Source organism: Zootoca vivipara, chromosome Z1 (genome assembly GCF_965207765.1).
Source record: "Zootoca vivipara chromosome Z1, rZooViv2.hap1.1, whole genome shotgun sequence".
NCBI classification, from domain to species: Eukaryota; Metazoa; Chordata; class Lepidosauria; order Squamata; family Lacertidae; genus Zootoca; species Zootoca vivipara.
In genome coordinates, this window is record NC_142583.1 from 29456197 (window position 1) to 29475396 (window position 19200).

Genomic DNA, 19200 nt, shown 5'->3' on the forward strand with positions numbered 1-19200 from the left:
ATGACGTATTCTTTAGTTTTCAAAAAACATAAATCCCTTAAGAGATGAAAAGTGGGTTTTTCAACACCTGTTCCCTTTAACAACCTCCTGCCTTTTTCCCCATCATAGAATCCAAGGTGGCATATATGTGGCTCTCAGGCTGGACTTTGAAATCTTTACTGCAGGTTTTCCTGTTAATAATAATAATAATGCCAGAAATGGCCTAAGAGCCAGGCATCCTATAGATACATGTGGTTGTCACTGTGTACATTGACTTGCCTAGGGCATATGTACATTTTTAAAGATGTGTCATTGGTTTTATTGACTGCCCATAAGTCACTCTGGGAGGCTTGCTGCATAAAGAGCAGGGTAATTAATACATAAATAACATACATTATGGCAACAATGATTTCTCAAGTTATTCCTCACAATGCCAGTGCAAAGCCATGCTGATGCTCTGACACTAGAGTGGCCCCCAGATAACACTTAACAAGTTCTGCAGAAACCACTTATATAATTGAGGATGCAAAAGCCAGTTAAAATAGCTTCTGTGGAGCAATTGTGCTTTAGGATGTGAAATGTGTTTCCTGTACCTTTACATTTCCCTACAATGTATTACTATTAAAAGAGAAAATGGTTTGTGTTCAAAATATCAACCTAAATAGAAATTTAATCATTACCACTGTAACTTTAGTGTAAACAACGTCGCTTTCTGATGTGGAGTTTCAAAATGACAACCTTTAGCAGCCCTTTGTACAAAAGTCTGCAGGAGAACATTTTGAAACAGCCTGAGCTTTTTAAATTATGAGAAAGGAGGGGAATGTTGGCACCATTTCAGTCAGTTTATAGAAAAAGCCAATTCATAAAAGCTGCAATTTGTTTGACCCCATGGTTATAGCAATAATATTTTATGCACATTACGGGAGCCCAGTGGCAGAACCTTGGCCAGCCACCAGATTTTATGCCTTCTAGACATATCAACAGGCTTGTAAACTGCTATTCCTGATAGATGTCACAGAAGAAGTGAAATGCAGTGCAGGTTGTCTGCAGAAGCGAGAGAGAGAGGGGGGGCAGGCTGTGCAGGAGCTCAAAGATGATAAAAGCAGACACCCCCCTTTCTCACTTAAAAAAATGTTACAAAAGAGCATGCCACACAAAGTCAGAACAAAAGGGCAAGTTTCAGTTTTCCACTGAGTTTTCCATTCTTAGCGGAGAATTAAGAAAGGAAAAAAAGAAAAAAATAACTGACCTTTTCTCTCTCTTTATCAAGGGGACTACAATACCTACCTGACATCAAACTAGTGACAAGCATGCAACCGAAAAATACCAGCCTAAAACGTTTTCAAGCCAAGATTTACATAGTAATTGTCTCAGTGTGTCAAAGTATTCAATTTACAGCGGCTAGCTTCAGTCATACTGCATTTCTATTCCAATCTAGACTTGTCAGCTGAACTCGATAAAGCAGTGATAACCAGTAATTTCCACAACCGTTTGACAGGTCTGTAAAATTAGCTTGGAGGTGGGGACAGGAGGGAAAGGAAAATAATTTCCAGCGACGATGGTGGCTCAAAACTTCGGAGTTTTCAGCAGGGATAAACATTACTGAATACATCTGAATCAGACAGGAAGTTGAAATGTGAATATGAAGCCTAAAAGTCACTGGTTCCGCCAGAGAAACTGGACTGAACTGGTTCTTCAATCAGTTTCAAATGCTGCAATTTAGGCTGCAATACTATATACACTTACCTGGAAATAAATTTCATTAATCTTAGTCCAGCTTACTTCCAAGTAGGCATACACAGAATTGAAGTGAATTGGTTAGTGGATCACGGGTTAGTGATCTACACCAGGGATCGGGATTCTGTGCCCCTCCCCCCTGAAATGGTCAGACTATCATCAGCTTCAACCAGCATTGCCAATGGTCAGAGATGATGGGAGCTGTACCTAGCATCAAGGTTAGAAGGTTCATCATAGACATTATTTCAGTAACCCTAGGGACAAATTGGGGTTACTGGTAGTGGCTTATGCTAATGAACCTACTCAGATAAACCATGGCCATCTCTACCTGCAGTTCAAGTCAGACGTTCAGACATAACACTAGGAATAGTTTAAAAGGGAAGCAACTGCTTCCAATCCCTTGGAATTGGAATAGGTCAGTCAATGAGGTAGCTTAGTTGTAACACCAAACCACTGTAATATCTATTACATGAATGGACCTGGCTGGTCACTTGAGTAATGTGCTCCATCCCCTGCTTGATTCCTTTCCTTCCTTCCTGAATTTACTTTACTTTGCCATTTCAGATTGTGGTTTCCAATCCCATTTTGCAAAATAACCACAAAGTCCATTCAGATAAACCCATCAAACTATGGTTTGCCTCAAACCAGGAAAACTTGCCCACCTTTTCCATCCACATATGAGGGATGGGGTATGGAAGTGGAGATAATATCTGAGCCTGAAGCATGGATATGTTATAGCTAAACTGTGGGTTGATGCTTTATCAGAACCACACAAACATGTGCAATGATCCTAAAGAAAATTCCTAGATGCTATGTGGTTAACTCTGACTATTACATAAATTGTGAATTGGATCTTCCCCGGGGCCCTCAAAAGAACTTCTGTGCAACTATACACAATCCATTCATAAGTTAATAACACCATCACATGATTATTCCCATTTCACTGTTAGCTGCTAGAAACAAAGGGGATAATCAAGATGACATATTCAAATGACCAGGCTGTAATATTATAATTGGTAACATTGCTGGTATGACATGGGTGTATAAAACTGCCTTTTGGCAACAAGTAAATGTTAAATATGTTGCACTGGGAATTTCTAGCATACACATATAGCAAGCATCCCCAAACTGCGGCCCTCCAGATGTTTTGGCCTACAACTCCCATGATCCCTAGCTAATAGGACCAGTGGTCAGGGATGATGGGAATTGTAGTCCAAAACATCTGGAGGGCCGAAGTTTGGGGATGCCTGACATATAGCATACTGCCGCATACACATACTATAAACCCATCATTCCTAACTAGCAGGACTAGTGGTCAGGGATGATGGGAGTTGCAGTTCAACAACACCTGAGGTCTCAAGTTTGAGAAGCACTGCTATAAACATTTAAAGCAGAGGTAGCCAATGTTATGCACTACAGATATTAATAGACTTCAACTCCTAAGCATCCTAGTCAGCATTCCAGTGCTACATCATATGGAGAGCACCACATTGGCTATGCCTGATTTATAGCAAATATATTAATGATGGATTCATTCACTCTCCCACACTGAATGTCACACCAATATGAAAAAAACTCACTGCTTATTCACATAAATTAAGAAAAGAAATAAAAAGATGTGCTAAGGCTACCTTCTATAGTTCAAGTAGCAAATGTGTGGATGTACAAAAAATGAAATTATCTTTAAAAAGAAAAAAGTAATGATAAAGGCAGAAAGGCAACACAAGAGGTTCAGCAGTGTTAAGGGTTGGGTTACTAGCTCCATTCACTTTTTAGAGCCTGGTAGCAACATGGGAACTATTCTTGAAATTATTATGGTAAGCTGAATGCGTGAAGGCAGGGAGTGAAACTCCGGGCATTTAATTGGCTCTTCTGCCCAGAGCCTATACATGTGCAAATTGTATGTGTGAATTGAAGAGGTTCTGTCCATGCAATCTACAACCCCACAAAAAAAGCTGGATTCCTGATCGGGCCAACAGCCTGCACACACTGATTCTGTACCAAAGAGTCAAATAAAGCATGGCTATCAGGGCTGTGCCACACATACATTTGGCATACCCAAACTGGTTGAATAAATAGGCCTGGAATGCTTGGAAATCTATAACTGTGAATTGTGGGCTTTATTCCATGCAAATGTTGCCCAATACATTAAGGACTTATATGGGTATTATAGTGCTCTTGGCAAGTTACAAAAGAACAGTGCAGTTCATGGTAGGAAAGCTGTTTACAAGGAAAGAACAAACCCCATAGTGCTGATTTGCTCCCAGTGAGACAGTGTTGACAATGCCCTGCCTCTAGGGATACCCTAAGAAATGCCATGGCCCATGTGGCTAGCAGTGAGAGAAAAACAAATTAGTGGCAGATATATTGACAAACACAACAGGGGAAAGTGGCAGTTCGGCCTCATTTTGTCCCTAGTGATTTTCTGCATTGTTTCCAGTGGCACTGTTTTGAACACCAATAGAAATCAGGATATCCTTTTCTAACAGAAGCTGTTGTGTGGTGCATATTTATCATGCCAACAATGCAACTTTAATGCTCTGTAATTATGTATTAAAATCCCATCTAACTGGAAAGATTCTTGGCCAGGGGGAATTGCTGAAGATAATTTCAGGTGACCTGTGGAATAGTTTTCCCAGCCAAAAGTCAAAGATAAAATATTTGAAACAGATTAGATGAAACCGAGTTAGCATTAATCACATGCAAATCAACCCCTGGTTATAGAGATTAATATAGGGATTTCCAAGAGCATGTTTAGCCTTTCTCAAATTAACTTTTAATATGTTTCCTTTAAAAATGAAATTAGCATTGTGTCAACCCTCCCTGTTCCCCACAATAAATAGTAGATAAATAGATAGAGAGATAGAGAGATAGAGAGATAGATAGATAGATAGATAAATAAATAAATAAATAAATGCTATATTAAGTGATCAACAGAGGACATAATCTACTGGAAATGCTTCCTGTGCAAGACCCACTGCAGTGAATAGGAGTACCGTAAGAAAATGACACTGTCCCTGTGCAGCTTCCTTTCATTTCAATGTGACTTCTTCAGGAAAACAGCCAAGTGAATTAGGGTCACTGACATCTTCACCTGTTTTTTCCAAATAAGCTGTTCCAGATAGATCCTAACTATTATAACAATATTTTATTTTATGAGCAGTGCTCCTGTAACAAATGAAAATCTCCCCCTCCCCCAGTGTTCTGTAAACACACAGTTTTTGTGAAAAGTAATCAGAAACCTCTCTGCACATTCTCTGCTTGGTGCCTAACATTATTACAGGCTTATGGCAAAACACAGTTCCTTGCAGGGGAATTTCAAAGCCATCAGTGAAATGGCCCTAGCATTCCTTTCGCAGGATGAGACTTTAAGAAGGGCCTGTCCTGAATATTGTAAAAGATAAGGGAAGGGAAGGGAAGGGAAGGCTGATGCACATGATGTTAAGCGATGGTTTAATGATGACGTTGTTGTTATATTTTATTACCTACTCTTCACCCTAAGGTCCCAGGGCAGGTTACAACATTAAAACACAAAATTAAAAGCAGGTTAAAATAACTTGCAATCATAGAAATAAGGTGTGTACTAAAAATATACACCTCAAATGTCAAGAGCCAGGGTAAAGAGGTGTGCCTTCAGCATTTGCCAGAAGCTGTATGATGAAGAAGCCAGACTTACCTCTGTAGGGAGTTTGTTCCACAGTATAGGAGCTGCCACAGAGTCAACTGGACAGTCAAAATAATAACCTTTTTGATTATATATGTCACATGCCTCCAGTCTAGGCCAATAACAGTGTTGCATCATTAACTTCCTCATTGATGGTGCCTCTCTTACAAAATGTAACAGTGTCACAAATTATGTTACATTAAGACAAACAGAACTGTAACTGGTATAAAAACCACTACCAAAGTGGAACTATGTACCTGATTATTTCAGGCCTTCTGTTTGTCACCATTAGAGTAGTTTCTTGTATGTTGCATCCCTAGAGAAACATTTAGCAATATTACTTACGACTCTTTCCATGCCTCCTGCTACAAACACCTACCAGCAGAAATCTCACATTTCCCTACAAACACCTACAGTGAAGCCCAGTATCTTCTTTTGCTCCTCACTGCAAACAGCTGGAAGTGATAGAGGATAATTATCCACAGCAGCTTCACACCTTTTCTAATCTTCAGTTAAACCAGGGAGCTTCTGCAAAACAAGGTAAACTAAGTGATGGCATGCCCTGCAGCAATCTATCAGATTTAGTGTACCTACTTAGGATGTCGAATGTCTGGCAGGGATCGCTCTAAGGCTATGTTGTTGCTCACAAAAATATTGAAACCATTTTCCCGATATGCAGAATCATCATTGTCTTCTTCTGTGAGAGGATAAGGCTTTCCCTGTTCACCTTTCCCTGAAATGGAACAAAACAAAAACAAAATATAGTTACCATCATTGGTGCTCGAGTGTCCAGAACTGCTGTGATGTACTGTGATGGAAACTGTTTTAACAAGCAAACTGCAAATAACGCCTGGAGTATGAAATAGACCAGAGGGACAGAAACCTTTAAGTGATATAGACAAGAATGTGCTGTAGGCCTATGCAAGCACACAGGCCCTTCTGCTTTAAGTGTACAATAGAACCTTCTGTGTGTGGTTCTCTACCAATACTGTACAATCAATGGGTCAAAGCAAAAAGATCTATGGGCCTTTGAAAGAGAACTGATATAAGCCCTATTCTACCATAAGATTTCATACAATAGGACATTGACCCTGATTGACCAAGGTTCTGTTCCCATTGGGAAAGAGTTTCAATGAAACATCCTTCAGAATGACACCAATCATTCATCAGCCAAAGAGTGTGGCCAGTCTGTTGCCAATACATTGGGGGATAGGACTAGCTGCATGCATTCCCAGTTGACTAATCACCTATTCAAAACCTACCAAACACCTGAAAAGTACTATTGAGACAGATAAATGGCAAAGTAATTTATAATATTGACATTTGGAATAGTTTGATTTAGTCTCCATTCTACAGTGGCTCTTTTAACATTTCACAGCAAGGCTAGGAGGTTCATATTTTTAAATCTATTGTGCCTCAAATGGCAACATATCGACAGAGTTGAAGGAAATATGTCGACCTGGTTAACTGAATTATAACAGCCATGGTGTGCAATTTGTTTTATCAACCAGCATTTTCTTCATCTTAATTATCAGGCAGTTCTGGATAGTGCTGAAGATCTTGACCACTGGAAGGGGCCTAGACCACAGCAACATTTTGCCCAGAAGAAAGACATTGTGGGGAGACATTAGGGAGAGACAGTTTTTTTCCACTCGATTCCGTAAATTAAAAAAGATTAGTGAGAGAAGAAAAGGAGCATTCTTCTATTAAATAGGTATAGACACACAACAGCATAAAAATGGCAATCTATCAGTTAAAGCCAGGTATGTTAATTATTGAGATTCTCAATAATAGAGAACAGAGTAAATTGGGTCAGAATATAACACTATAGAGCATTAAACATAAATAGATTTTTTTTCACTCTACAGTAGCAATTGTGCTCACTTAAGCTCAAAGAGTTGAAAAGGAAACATTTGCATATGAGTGGTTGTTGTTTTTTTTTTAAAAAAAAAGAAGTCACCCTACTGTGGCTTGTAGGAAGACCAAAATAAAAATAAAAAAATCCACTGTTCGTGACAGCAATTGTTATGTGTTTGCCAGGAACTAATGCATGTTTGCCAAGTCAGCTTCTCTCAAATCACATCCACACTAAGCCTTAAATGCACTCTTACTCCATTTTTTAAAAATAAAAAAGGGTTACCCTGGAAACTGTAGTTTGTTAGGTGTGCTGGGAACTGAAGCTTTGTAACATATGCATCCTCAGCCAACTACAGTTCCCAGGATTATTCATGACTGCAAAAAACTGGTATAAGAGTGCTTTGAATATATTTGGTGTGGAAGTAACCCGAGATTTGAGGCACATTTTAAAACTACTGAGGTTGTGGAAATCATTCATAATATCCTAGCTGATACAATGCAACAGTTTAGGCCACGCATCCCCAAACTGCGGCCCTCCAGATGTTTTGGCCTACGACTCCCATGATCCCTAGCTAACAGGACCAGTGGTCGGGGAAGATGGGAATTGTAGTCCGAAACATCTGGAAGGCCGAAGTTTGGGGATGCCTGGTTTAGGCAAACATGCAGACTAGGACAGCTGGAATGGCATTTTCATGAATGGTACAGCTGCTACTCCTAAATGGTTATTTACAGTCAAATATTCTAGAATCCAATGGCAGTTAGAATTTACCAGTTTCTATGAGGCTACCAATGTATCTTTCCCTTAGAATTTCAGCCAGTTGATATGCTCTGGAAACTCCAAAGGACCTCTCTTCCCTACTTTAAAACAAGTTCATCTTTTCTAATCATACCTTCATACCTTAGCAATTACATATTGGCACCCCAAATTCAGATGCTTCTAGTATGTGATGCACCACAGAACACAAAAAACACAATTTTTTCATTGTAGGTGTTCCAGAACTTAGTGTGTTCCAGAACGGCTTTCATATTCAGCAGTTAAAGGTAAGAAACATACAATATAGCACAGGCACCAACTCTATGCGAGGACACCTCAGTCGCCCCCCCCCCCGGGTATGTGGGGACATGGCTGAAGCCCCCAATCTTGAGAGGCCGGGCCTTGCCGGGCCTCCCCACAGCAGTGGTGAGCCTCGCTGGGCCTCCCTGCACTGGCAGTGGGCCTTATCCCAATGCACATGATGTCACATATGTGCATTACATGTGTGACATCATGCACACGTGACGAGCCCCTCCCCAAATGTTGGGTGGAGCTTGGCGTCTCTGAATATAAGAGACGGGTCCTTATTGAAAATAATAATAAAATGTCAATTAAGCCTGTTTGATTAGACGCTATGGCTTAACTAGCCATCTTAGGAAATGGTCAGCATCGAGATTTACCATCAGAAGGTACTGATGGATGCAGTGGTGAGCTTGATGGCCAGAAGTGCTTTTCACCAACTTTATCTGGTAAGACTAGAGCTATGGGCGGGCAGTCCTGCCCTTGGATATTTTGACTACAGTTGTCCGTGCATTGTCAGGGCTAGATTACTGCAATGCACTATGTGCGATTTCCCTTGAGGTTGGACTGGAGGCTGTGGCTATGATGGTTGTGGAGGAAAACTACTGTCTGCATATAATACCTTATCTGCAGAACCTGCCCTGGTTGCCAATCTGTTACCAGGCCAAGTTCAAGGTTTTTGCACTATCATAAAAGGCCCTTAACAGCTTGAGACTAGGTTATATGAGAGAGCGCCTTAACCATGCATACACAGTAAGTCACTGAATTCTGCAGGAAAATCTAAAACAGCAGAATCTTCTCCACAGCAATTCAGAGCAAGGTTTTCAGTGTGGCTGCCTCTGTTCTTTGGAACAGCATCCTTATGCTTTCCATAAACAGAGACAATGCCCCCCCCCGCATTACAACAAGCTTTTCCAGCTAGATTAAGGGGAGGCATGTTTTAGGTCTCTCTGACTTGGGTGTTTATTTCTATTGGTTTTAAAACTGTCTTTTGGGGGGAGGGTATTGTTTTAAGGGACCTGGGTGGCGCTGTGGTCTAAACCACAGAGCCTAGGGCTTGCCAATCAGAAGGTCGGCGGTTCGAATCCCCGCAATGGGGTGAGCTCCCATTGCTTGGTCCTAGCTCCTGCCAACTTAGCAGTTCGGAAGCACATCAAGTTCAAGTAGATAAATAGGTACCGCTCTGGCAGGAAGGTAAACGGCATTTCTGTGTGCTGCTCTGGTTTGCCAGAAGCGGCTTAGTCATGCTGGCCACATGACCCGGAAGCTGTACGCCGGCTCCCTCGGCCAATAAAGCGAGATGAGCGCCGCAATCCCAGAGTCGGTCACAACTGGACCTAATGGTCGGGGGTCTCTTTACCCTTTACCTATTGTTTTAAAACCAATTTTAGTTGTTTTTATTGCATGATTATAAACAACAATAGGTAAAATTGCTTATAAAACATGTTTATTAGGAGAAATTCCCAGCAAAATTCTGATGGTGTTTTGTAAGGACTTGCCAACTGATTGCAAACTGATGTGGATATGTGGCAAACTGAGCCTAAAATTGGAGAAAAAATGAGAAGCAGAGAGAAACCAAAATTGACAGATTTATATGTATTGAGTGGGGGACAGGGCACCCGCTGTTGCTTTCAATGTATTTTGCAAATGCACAGCATGAATTATCTATCCTGCTACTATACAACTGCTTTATTTTCTGCTCACAGGGGGAATACAAGAGGGTGCAAAACTGATGATGAACACATCTCTAAATCCTTGTTTAAACCCTACTGCTCCCTAAACAAACAAACCCTTGCTTTGAAATACCATACTTTAGCTGCTACAATGGGATCTACAAGTACATTTTTGAGAACAAAAAATGTTTGATATGGTCCCTAATACCAACAAATTGTAATGTTAGATTGGAATAGAAATAAATGCTGGCAGTCAAGTGTGTCCAGTGTGTTTGGAATGCCAGAGTGTGCGATGGGAGATAAGGATTCCTCCATGTTCTGATTTAAGTTACACAGCACTATCACCGTTCCAGAAAGACTGTGTTCTCTGCAGCCAGCTGAAACTAATCACAGCTTTGTAGCCAGGGGATGCGCAGTATATCTTCTATTTAGCCCAGCTACTTATCACCAAATGCCACAACTGCTAGAATGCCTTTTCTCCGATTTAACATAAGAACAGACTGGCAGCAAGTTGCTTCCTAGAGCCAAGCCTTGTAGACAGCAAACCAGCCAGCTTGTGAAAAACACAACTTATCTCAACATTAAAAGCATTTGTGCTTTGATTCAATCATGGGCTGACCTGCATAGATAAAAGGAATCCAGTGCATGCCCAGATAATTCGAAGGAATTCAGCTTTACAGGAATTCAGCTGCAGGGTTTAAACAAACCAAGTGACATTCTAGGAAAGGTATGTGTTGTAGCAGAATGTCTACGGTAATTAAATGGGTGCTGCAAAACCAAACCGGAGGAGGCGGACTAAACCATGGCTGGCACTGAGTAAAAGAAGTTAATATTTAAAGCTGCAAGACTACAGCGAGAGAGAAACGTAAGACACGGTCCCTGCAGTCACTTTGAACTTAGGTCACCTGAAGACTGAAGACTGTTAGTATTATGAGGGAAAGATTCGAGCAAATACCTGAAATTTAGGTTTGCACAATTACAGTGATATGTTACCCTGCTACAATAAATTCCTCCTCCCTTGGGCTTCCAGAGACAATACTCTCTTGGTGATAGCAACCATGAGCAGCAACAGAGTCCATCCTGTGAAGCAGGTAGGATCTAAACTTGCCCTACTCTGAATTGGAAGGCTCCTACCATTGACAGAGGGGATTGGAATCCAGTGGAGCCTTTACAAAAGGGTGGGAAGGTAATTTTCACCATTTCTCCCTCCCTCTGTATCCCTATCAGACATCTCCCATTCTGTTCCAGAGGGTTTACCAACTATCAGAAGCATGTTTTTTGGGGGAGATACAGAGTGCTCTGGCAGGGAAGGAAGCAAGAATTGGGGGAAAACTAAACCCCAACTTCCTTCATTCCTTTAGCAGGAGCTATTGTTTTACACTGAAGCATCCTAAAGTACCATACAAAGTTCTGCTCACAGGAACTCTAGATCCAACCTTGAATTGCTAATATAGTACTAATTTGTGGCGAAAGTTGCCCTGATCTACCATTTGAAAATTATAGCTGGTGGCTAAGAAAATAATCAGTCCATTTTAATAATGTATTTAACAATCTGTTCTCAAATCATGCATTAGAACCATTTTCAATAATTTAAAAATGGATCATTCTGCACATCTATACTTTAGATAGGGAGGGAGAACTTGTGAAAATTACCTTCCCACCCTTTTATGAGGTGGGGGGAGGCTATGTTCTGTTGTCTATGCTCTGGTAACCTCTAGGTTAAATTACTGCAACATGTTATACATGCAGCTGCCTCTGAAGATGATTTGGAAACCACAGCTGGTGAAGAATTCTGCGGCCAGGTTGATCACTGGGGTAGGATGGTTTGAGCATATCCTGGCCCAACTGCACTGGTTGCTGATTAGTTTCAAGGCCCAATTCAAAGTTCTGTTTTTGACTATAAAGCCTTAAACAGCCCAGGGCCGCAATAACTCAAGGATTCCCTCTCCCTGTGTGAACCAACCCTATGATCATAATCTGAAGCCCTTTTTCATGTGCCTTCTCTATGGAAGGTCTGGATGGTGGCAATATGAGAATGGGCCTTATCTGCAGTGGCTTCCTGTTTGTGGAATGTTCTCCCCAAGTCAGCTCACCTGGCACCTTTGTTACATCTCTTTAGCCAAAAATGTTCTTCTATAACCAGGTCATTGGCTGATAAATAATAAATGACCTTTTAAATATGTTTGTGTGTCGAGGCTTACCAGAAATTACCTTAAATAACTCACAACTGACACAAGAATTATGGTTTGGTCCCATGGGACAGGACTCACCACTGTCCGCTTGGACAGTACCCGCTCCGACTTCCTGAAGGGAAGTCAAGTGAACATCCCTGGGAGAGGAGGTGGCTGAGCCCAGACATTCCCTCCTCTCTTTTCCCAAGAATGTTCCCCAAGGCTCGTACTCTTATAATTGGGCCCACCATCCCCGCCAATGGCGGGATGGTAAGGACAAGAGCGTAAGCCCTGAGATTCCTTTAACGGAATACTTCTATATGGAGCAAAAGGTAGGGGGGGTTGGCATCTGGATGCCACACCCCTCTTCCAACCGATTAACCAACCAAAAGCCTAACCGCCAACCTAACAAGTTGTGACAGTTTGCTACACAGTAGGCGAAAACCAAGAGGCAAGGCCAATCAGCCAATTGGAAAAATTCCTACTGGCCCCTGAATACAGGCGGCCCCAAAGGCATAGAAATGTCATGCTAACCTGCAAAGAAAAAGGGCGGATGGGAGGGGATTCAAACGCCAAGGCAAAAGTGAATTCTAAAATGGAGGGCAAAAGCTTAAAAGGGGAACCCCTCCACCAATTACAACTCCCAGATTTGCATGACCACGCCCTCCATTACTCAGCATGACCTGTGGCCTAGGCTACAACCCCAAACCCTATATTAAATTTCCTAGCAGCCCTACCACAATCCGCTTTATATTAGATGAATATAAAGCGCTTTGTGGGAGGGGCGTTTTTATTTTTTACTATGTATTTTGTGTTCTCATTTTGAATTTGCATCTTGTGAACTGCCCTGTGATCTTTGAAGTATGGTATACAAATTTAATAATTAATAATATTAATAGTATAGGCATGCATATATCCTTATTTCTCTTTCTTCTGCAGACATACTTACTGAAGCACAGACAAATACCCGGTTCTTAGCAAAGTACCATCACAATGTATCTTACATTGACAATAGTTATTCAAAGTGCTAACATAAAAGATATTTAAACTTTGTGAAAGGTGTCAAAAAGCACTTCTGCCCCTTACAATAGTTGCATTAAGTCAATCACACACGGAGGCTTCGTGCTAGAATGAGTCACTGGTAGGCATGTATGGATCGAGCATTATTGCTGCATTATGGATTGAGAATTCTTGCCGCATTAAGGCAATGTGCTTAGTAAGATGTTTGAACTCCTGCACCTGCCTTATACAGTGCCACCACCATGTATAAATGCTTTTTGGTGGACTTCATGTGAGTGCTGCAAGGTCTTCAATCTTTCCATTTGGAAACAGTATTCCATGCATGAGACTGAGCTTGAAGGTAGGACATGTCCTGCTGAATTGCTGTACCAGTAATAATTGTACACAGGAGGGGATTTTGGTCAGGACAACTTGCCATAAAAAGCTGCAACTGCTGAAATTCCCACTTCTACAAAATACTCGGAAGCACACCAGCTCTGTATTACATGACATTAGACTCTTTCCACTGAAAATGATACTTCATGAGAAAAACATATGTTAAGCATCATGAGAAAACATATGTTAAGATTAGCCAATAAGGCACTGGATCGAGACTGGCATTCTGGGAATGGAAGAGGCTTAGCATTTGGAGCTGACTGCTTGCCATCTGGCTTGGGATTGGCTGGAGGATATCAGATGCTTGAAAATGGATTTCTAATTGATGCTGGAACACTTACCTGGCAGCACAGCTGATTAGATAAGCGCCGGCCCTGCCTCAAAGCAATGGAGGCTGCCATCAAAAGAACTGCTGTCTGCCCACTGGCATCAGATTGGCTTCAAGGATATTGCAGTAAGATTAATCCTTTATACACTGTAATGCTAGCTTGGAGCAGCAGTTACTTTAGCAGCTAGCTATTCACGCCCTGTAAGGATTACACAGTAGTGGCTGCTAAATTGTACCATTTTTATCTATGCTTATAGTGCTTATGTATACATGCATATTCTCAATACCAAATCAGTTGACTTGCATCCTCTCCAGCATCATCATCAATTTTTATCTGTTAATCTTCCTTCACTGTTGGGATAGCTTAGTCGGTAGAGCATGAGACTCTTAATCTCAGGGTTGTGGGTTTGAGCCCCACGTTGGGCAAAAGATTCCTGCAATTGCAGAGGGTTGGACTTAGACCAGGCATCCCCAAACTGCAGCCCTCCAGATGTTTTGGCCTACAACTCCCATGAACCCTAGCTAACAGGACTAGTGGTCAGGGATGATGGGAATTGTAGTCCAAAACATCTGGAGGGCCGAAGTCTGGGGATGCCTGGACTAGACGACCCTTGTGGTCTTTTCCAACTCTACAATTCTATGATTCTACCACTATGGATGTGGCCATTGTACTACAATTCTACGGAAGTGCATCCATGATTAAAATGGTGTGGGTAGGTGGGTGAAGTGCACTGCAAGTGTTAATGTGATTTATAATCAAAAAAGTTAAAATATAGCAATTTCAAGGTGTGTTAGCATTCTCCTGCATCTCTTGCATAGAGTTATGTCTATAGCCCACAAAAACTAAAGGGCTCCCTCCCACCAAAAAGACATTCTGTAATAGGCACAGTACTTTGCACAACATCCTATCGGCTCTCATACGTGCTGCCTTCAGTATGCTTGGTTTTGGAAATGGATGAGAAGTATGTGGGAAGGAGAGTGGTGATGAGCTATCCATGCTTCTTGTTATTGGCCACTTCTCCTTTGCTTTGTATAGTTTGCAATCACGGAAACAAATAAACCATACCTGCCAAGTTGCTGTCAGAGAAATAAGGGACCGGGCGGAAATAGCCGACTGGAAGTAGCGCTGCCGCCATTTTGGAACTGGGCGGAGCATGCTCAGAAGTGACTTTTGATGCTGCTTTGCCCAGTTCCAAAATGGCCGTCGCACCAGAAGTCGCACTGCAGCCAATTTGGAACTGGGCAGAGCAGCATCAAAAGTCGCTGATGAGCATGCTCCGGCCAGTTCCAAAATGGCCGCCACGCCAGAATAAACCGGGGGGAAACAGCTAGGAACAGCTAGAAAAATGGGGATTTCCCGGGGAAAACGGGAGACTTGGCAGCTATGAAATAAACAAATGTAGCACTATAATAGTAAACTCAAAAGGTTTCTGACAGCCAAATCAGGCCTTCTGAGCAAACTATCAGAAGAAGAGGAGGAGGAGTTTGGATTCGATATCCCGCTTTATCACTACCCAAAGGAGTCTCAAAGCTGCTAACATTCTCCTTTCCCTTCCTCACCCACAACAAACACTATGTGAGGTGAGTGGGGCTGAAAGACTTCAAAGAAGTGTGACTAGCCCAAGGTCACCCAACAGCTGCATGTGGAGGAGCGGAGGCACGAACCCGGTTCTGCAGATTATGAGTCTACCGCTCTTATCCAATACACCACACTGACTCTCGGAGGCAATCCAAGGTTTTTAAAATTATCAAAAGTATTAAGGGGAAACATCTGAGCCCACCCCACAAAGAACACACTGAGGTCTGAGCATATTCAGTGATCAAGGAATGCTGAATATCTGTCAAGAAACCACCCCTTAAAACTGTAGAGGAGGGAAAATGGGATGTGGTATCCCAGGCTTCCTCAAACTGGGCTCTCCTGATGTTTTGAGACTACAGTTCCCATAATCCCTGACCACTGGTCCTGCTAGCTAGGGATCATGGGAGTTGTAGGCCAAAAACATCTGAGGGCCGAGTTTGAGGAAGCCTGGAGTATCCTGAAAAGGAGCATGGTTGGGTGGCTTGGACCATGAATAGGAGCACTGTGCAATGCAACATTTTGTCACAGGCACTACTTGTCCTGTGTTTGTTTGCTACATTTCGGTACTACTTCTCAAAAAGTCTCCTGCACGGTTTACACTAAGTGTATCAGCAACAGGTATGTTGAGGTATATTGTTTCTATTTGCCCCCAGTATTATGTAAGGAAAATTCAATGTCCACCAAAGAGAAGCACAAAATTAGGGGAAGACTGCATGCAAAAACAAAAAAGTGTAATAACATTTTGAGTGTGATATACTCCTACATTGTGAACTGACAGTGTTCCAGAAGACTTCAGGCATCCCCTACACTGTACAACAGATGCCAATGAAGTATCACTTAGGAGAGCAGTCACAATAGCTCCCAGAAGCCAGAAACCAATGGTACCATGTGTTGGTTGGGAGCCACTGTGACTGCTCTGGCCAACTAGAAGTAACATTGCCACTTACTGTGTTGCCTAGGAGCTCATTTCTTTGCATGTGCGCCACAAGGAATCACATAACCACCATAGAGCAGGGGATTAAACTCAGGGCTCTAAAATTTTGGGGAAAGGCCCTTCGCAGGGAAACAGACACACAAAATCTAACTACTGACGTTGGCGCACAAAGTTGTGTTTTCAGACCTGTGTTTGTGAAGTGGTTGTCAGCGTGACATGATTTTGCATGTTAAAAAGAGAGAGAAAAGTATAAATTCCTAATCCCCAATCAAGAGATGTAATTCCTCTTGTTAATTCTGATCCTTAGGGGATACAAGTAAGGATTATTTTTAGGTTAATACTGATTTCTCATTAGAATGAAGCTGTGATGCCCCAGCTGCACTAAAATGATTGACTTTTGTTTACTGCAACAAACAACTTTGGTTAGAAGATGACAAAATTAGGAGCAAGACTTTAGAAAATTTAAATGTAGCTAATCAAACAGATGATGTTTGGAGGTTTTTTTTTTAAAAAAGAAAATGTAAGTGATCTTGCAAAGTATTCTCTTCACTTGTATTTCTGGTCTTGCTAGAACAGGAACTATAAATTACTTTTTAAGCTCATCTTCCAAGAATCTGAGTGCTCCCCCACCCCCCACAACAGACTCACTGTGGGATATTTTAGGCTGAGAGATGGTGATCTGGCCACAACTTGCCAGGAGCCAGATCTCACACAACTGGCAGAGTACAGTAAACCCTTTTGGAGGAGGGGAATATAGATGTACCAGTTCTAGAATGGTGTGGTTAATGCTGAGCCATGACTGGGGAGATCCAGCTTCAAATTCCCTAAGAGATCTTTGGCAAGTCACTCTTCCACAACCTCGCCTTCCTCACATGTGCGCCACCCTAAGCATTTTGGAGTGGGATCCAAGTGAATGAAGAAATCAAAGCAGCTTTAAAAAGATGCTCAAAGTAATTGAGAATAATGTGGAGAAGTGGATCTTGTTAAAGCTTTTACAACTTACACCACTATTTTAAAAAAATCAGCTGCTAAATAATGCAATTGATACAGGTTTTATTTTGGCAATTCAAATGGCTACTTCTAACTGATCTTAATTCTTCACGTGATGCTGATTCTACATGACAGATATTGCTTTGCCAGGCCTAATGCAAAATAATAAGAAAAAGGAAGGTATCCCAGGGTGTAAAGGAGGAAGTTAAATACTAATTTACTCTAAACATCCCACCTGAACGCATGGCATCTTTTTGAATACTTTCATAGTCATGCCAGTCCTTTCTTTTCAAGCCATCTGTCCAGGTATAGAGCTGTCCATCTCCAAGCCCCATTGGGAATGTCTGTAGAAACAGGGGGTAAAAGGTATAATTAAATGTTACCTTCTCTACTGAAACCCAAACTCATTCATAGGCAAAGACAGATAGCAGTCAGGTTCCCTGTATGGATCTGCAACATACATATGGGACTCATACATATGCAGGATGACTTTCATATTCACTTTAAGGGTTGCCCTGAGAAAGTGGGACTTCCTCCATGTAGAGATTTGCTAGGCTTCCTCTACAATTATCTTTTTTTTAAAAAAACATACTTTTTATTAATTTTACAGAATACAAAAAAAACAAAAAAAAAACGGTACATACATAAACACCTTTTCCCCCTCCTTCCTACCCACTCACATGGGTCCTCCCCTGCCACAGAAGTATCCCATGTATGTGAACAGTCAGAGATGGTCCATTTTATGCTTGGATTTCTGTCCTCCTCCCCCTCCCCTGACCCCAAAGCCCCCCCCTGCCACCAGGGAGCTCCAGCAAACCAGGGCAGTACGCAGGAGGCCATCCATCCAACCATCTATTGTCATACCAAAAAAAGAGAAAAATAGAAATAGGAAAAAAAAAAAAGAAAGGGCAAAAAAAGAGAAAAAAACAATACAAAACAGAAAAAAATTTCTTACATTCATGATTGTAAAGCCATATTTTGTGGGCTTCCCCTCCCCCCTTCCCCGGTTTTCATCCCTTTTTTATCATCTGCAACAGTTTCTTACTTTAAAAAAAATACACCTTTGTATCTTATACAACTTATAAATCAATTGTTAACATTTTCATCTAATATTCAAATCACTGAAAAATCAAACTCCCATTTTATCTTCCCGTGCCTAATTTTTTCTCCCTCTATAAGCCTCCATATTTTCACATTTTCCAAAATCTATTCACTTTTAAAACTATAACTGTTCTCAATTTAACCTTACATCCCCGATTACCGGCTCCACCCCCCCAATCCAGCAACTTCCATAATCAGCAGACCAGTTATAAACCTATTAATCCATCCATATAATCACAACATCACTTTCCCTTCACCCCACCCCCTGTTTACAGTCTTTTGCCATCCAGGCCACCATACAGGACCCCTGAATTTCTTCTCTTCTCTGCATATTTTTTCCTTCTTCCCTGTGGGCGTTCTGGAGTTCCAATAATACCAATCGTGCCCCCCTCAAAAGCAGGGCACTCCATCCAACTTTTTGTAGAGTAAAGTCATCATTTTTTTTGTGGTGTGCTTCATTTTGTGTTGAATCATCACAGTCCTCATCTTCATCTTTTCCTTCCAAATCACAGTCATCATCATTGTCATTCTCACATTCATCTTTTTCAGTGTCAAAAGCTTCATCTCCTAAAAAATCATATTCTGCCATCACCATCTGAAATTTTTGCTGTAACTCTTGCCGTCGTGTCTCCTCTTGACATAGCTCTATTCTTGTTTCCCACATTAAGGTCAAAACAGACCGCTGGAACTCAGGGGAACACTTTTTTGTTGACATAATTCAATCCTGCCAAGGTCAAA

At 41.5% G+C, this 19200-nt stretch overlaps 1 protein-coding gene across 1 annotated transcript in view; it reads right to left on the bottom strand.

The window, feature by feature from the left end:
* Nucleotides 1-19200, bottom strand: part of GALNTL6 (polypeptide N-acetylgalactosaminyltransferase like 6) — a 464562-nt gene that overhangs the window by 275932 nt on the left and 169430 nt on the right. The window contains exons 3-4 of the mRNA XM_060278706.2: nucleotides 17597-17705; nucleotides 5975-6113 (exon numbers count right to left, since the gene is read on the bottom strand). Coding sequence (XP_060134689.2) covers nucleotides 5975-6113; nucleotides 17597-17705 — 248 coding nt within the window. The remainder of the gene's footprint in view (nucleotides 1-5974; nucleotides 6114-17596; nucleotides 17706-19200) is intronic.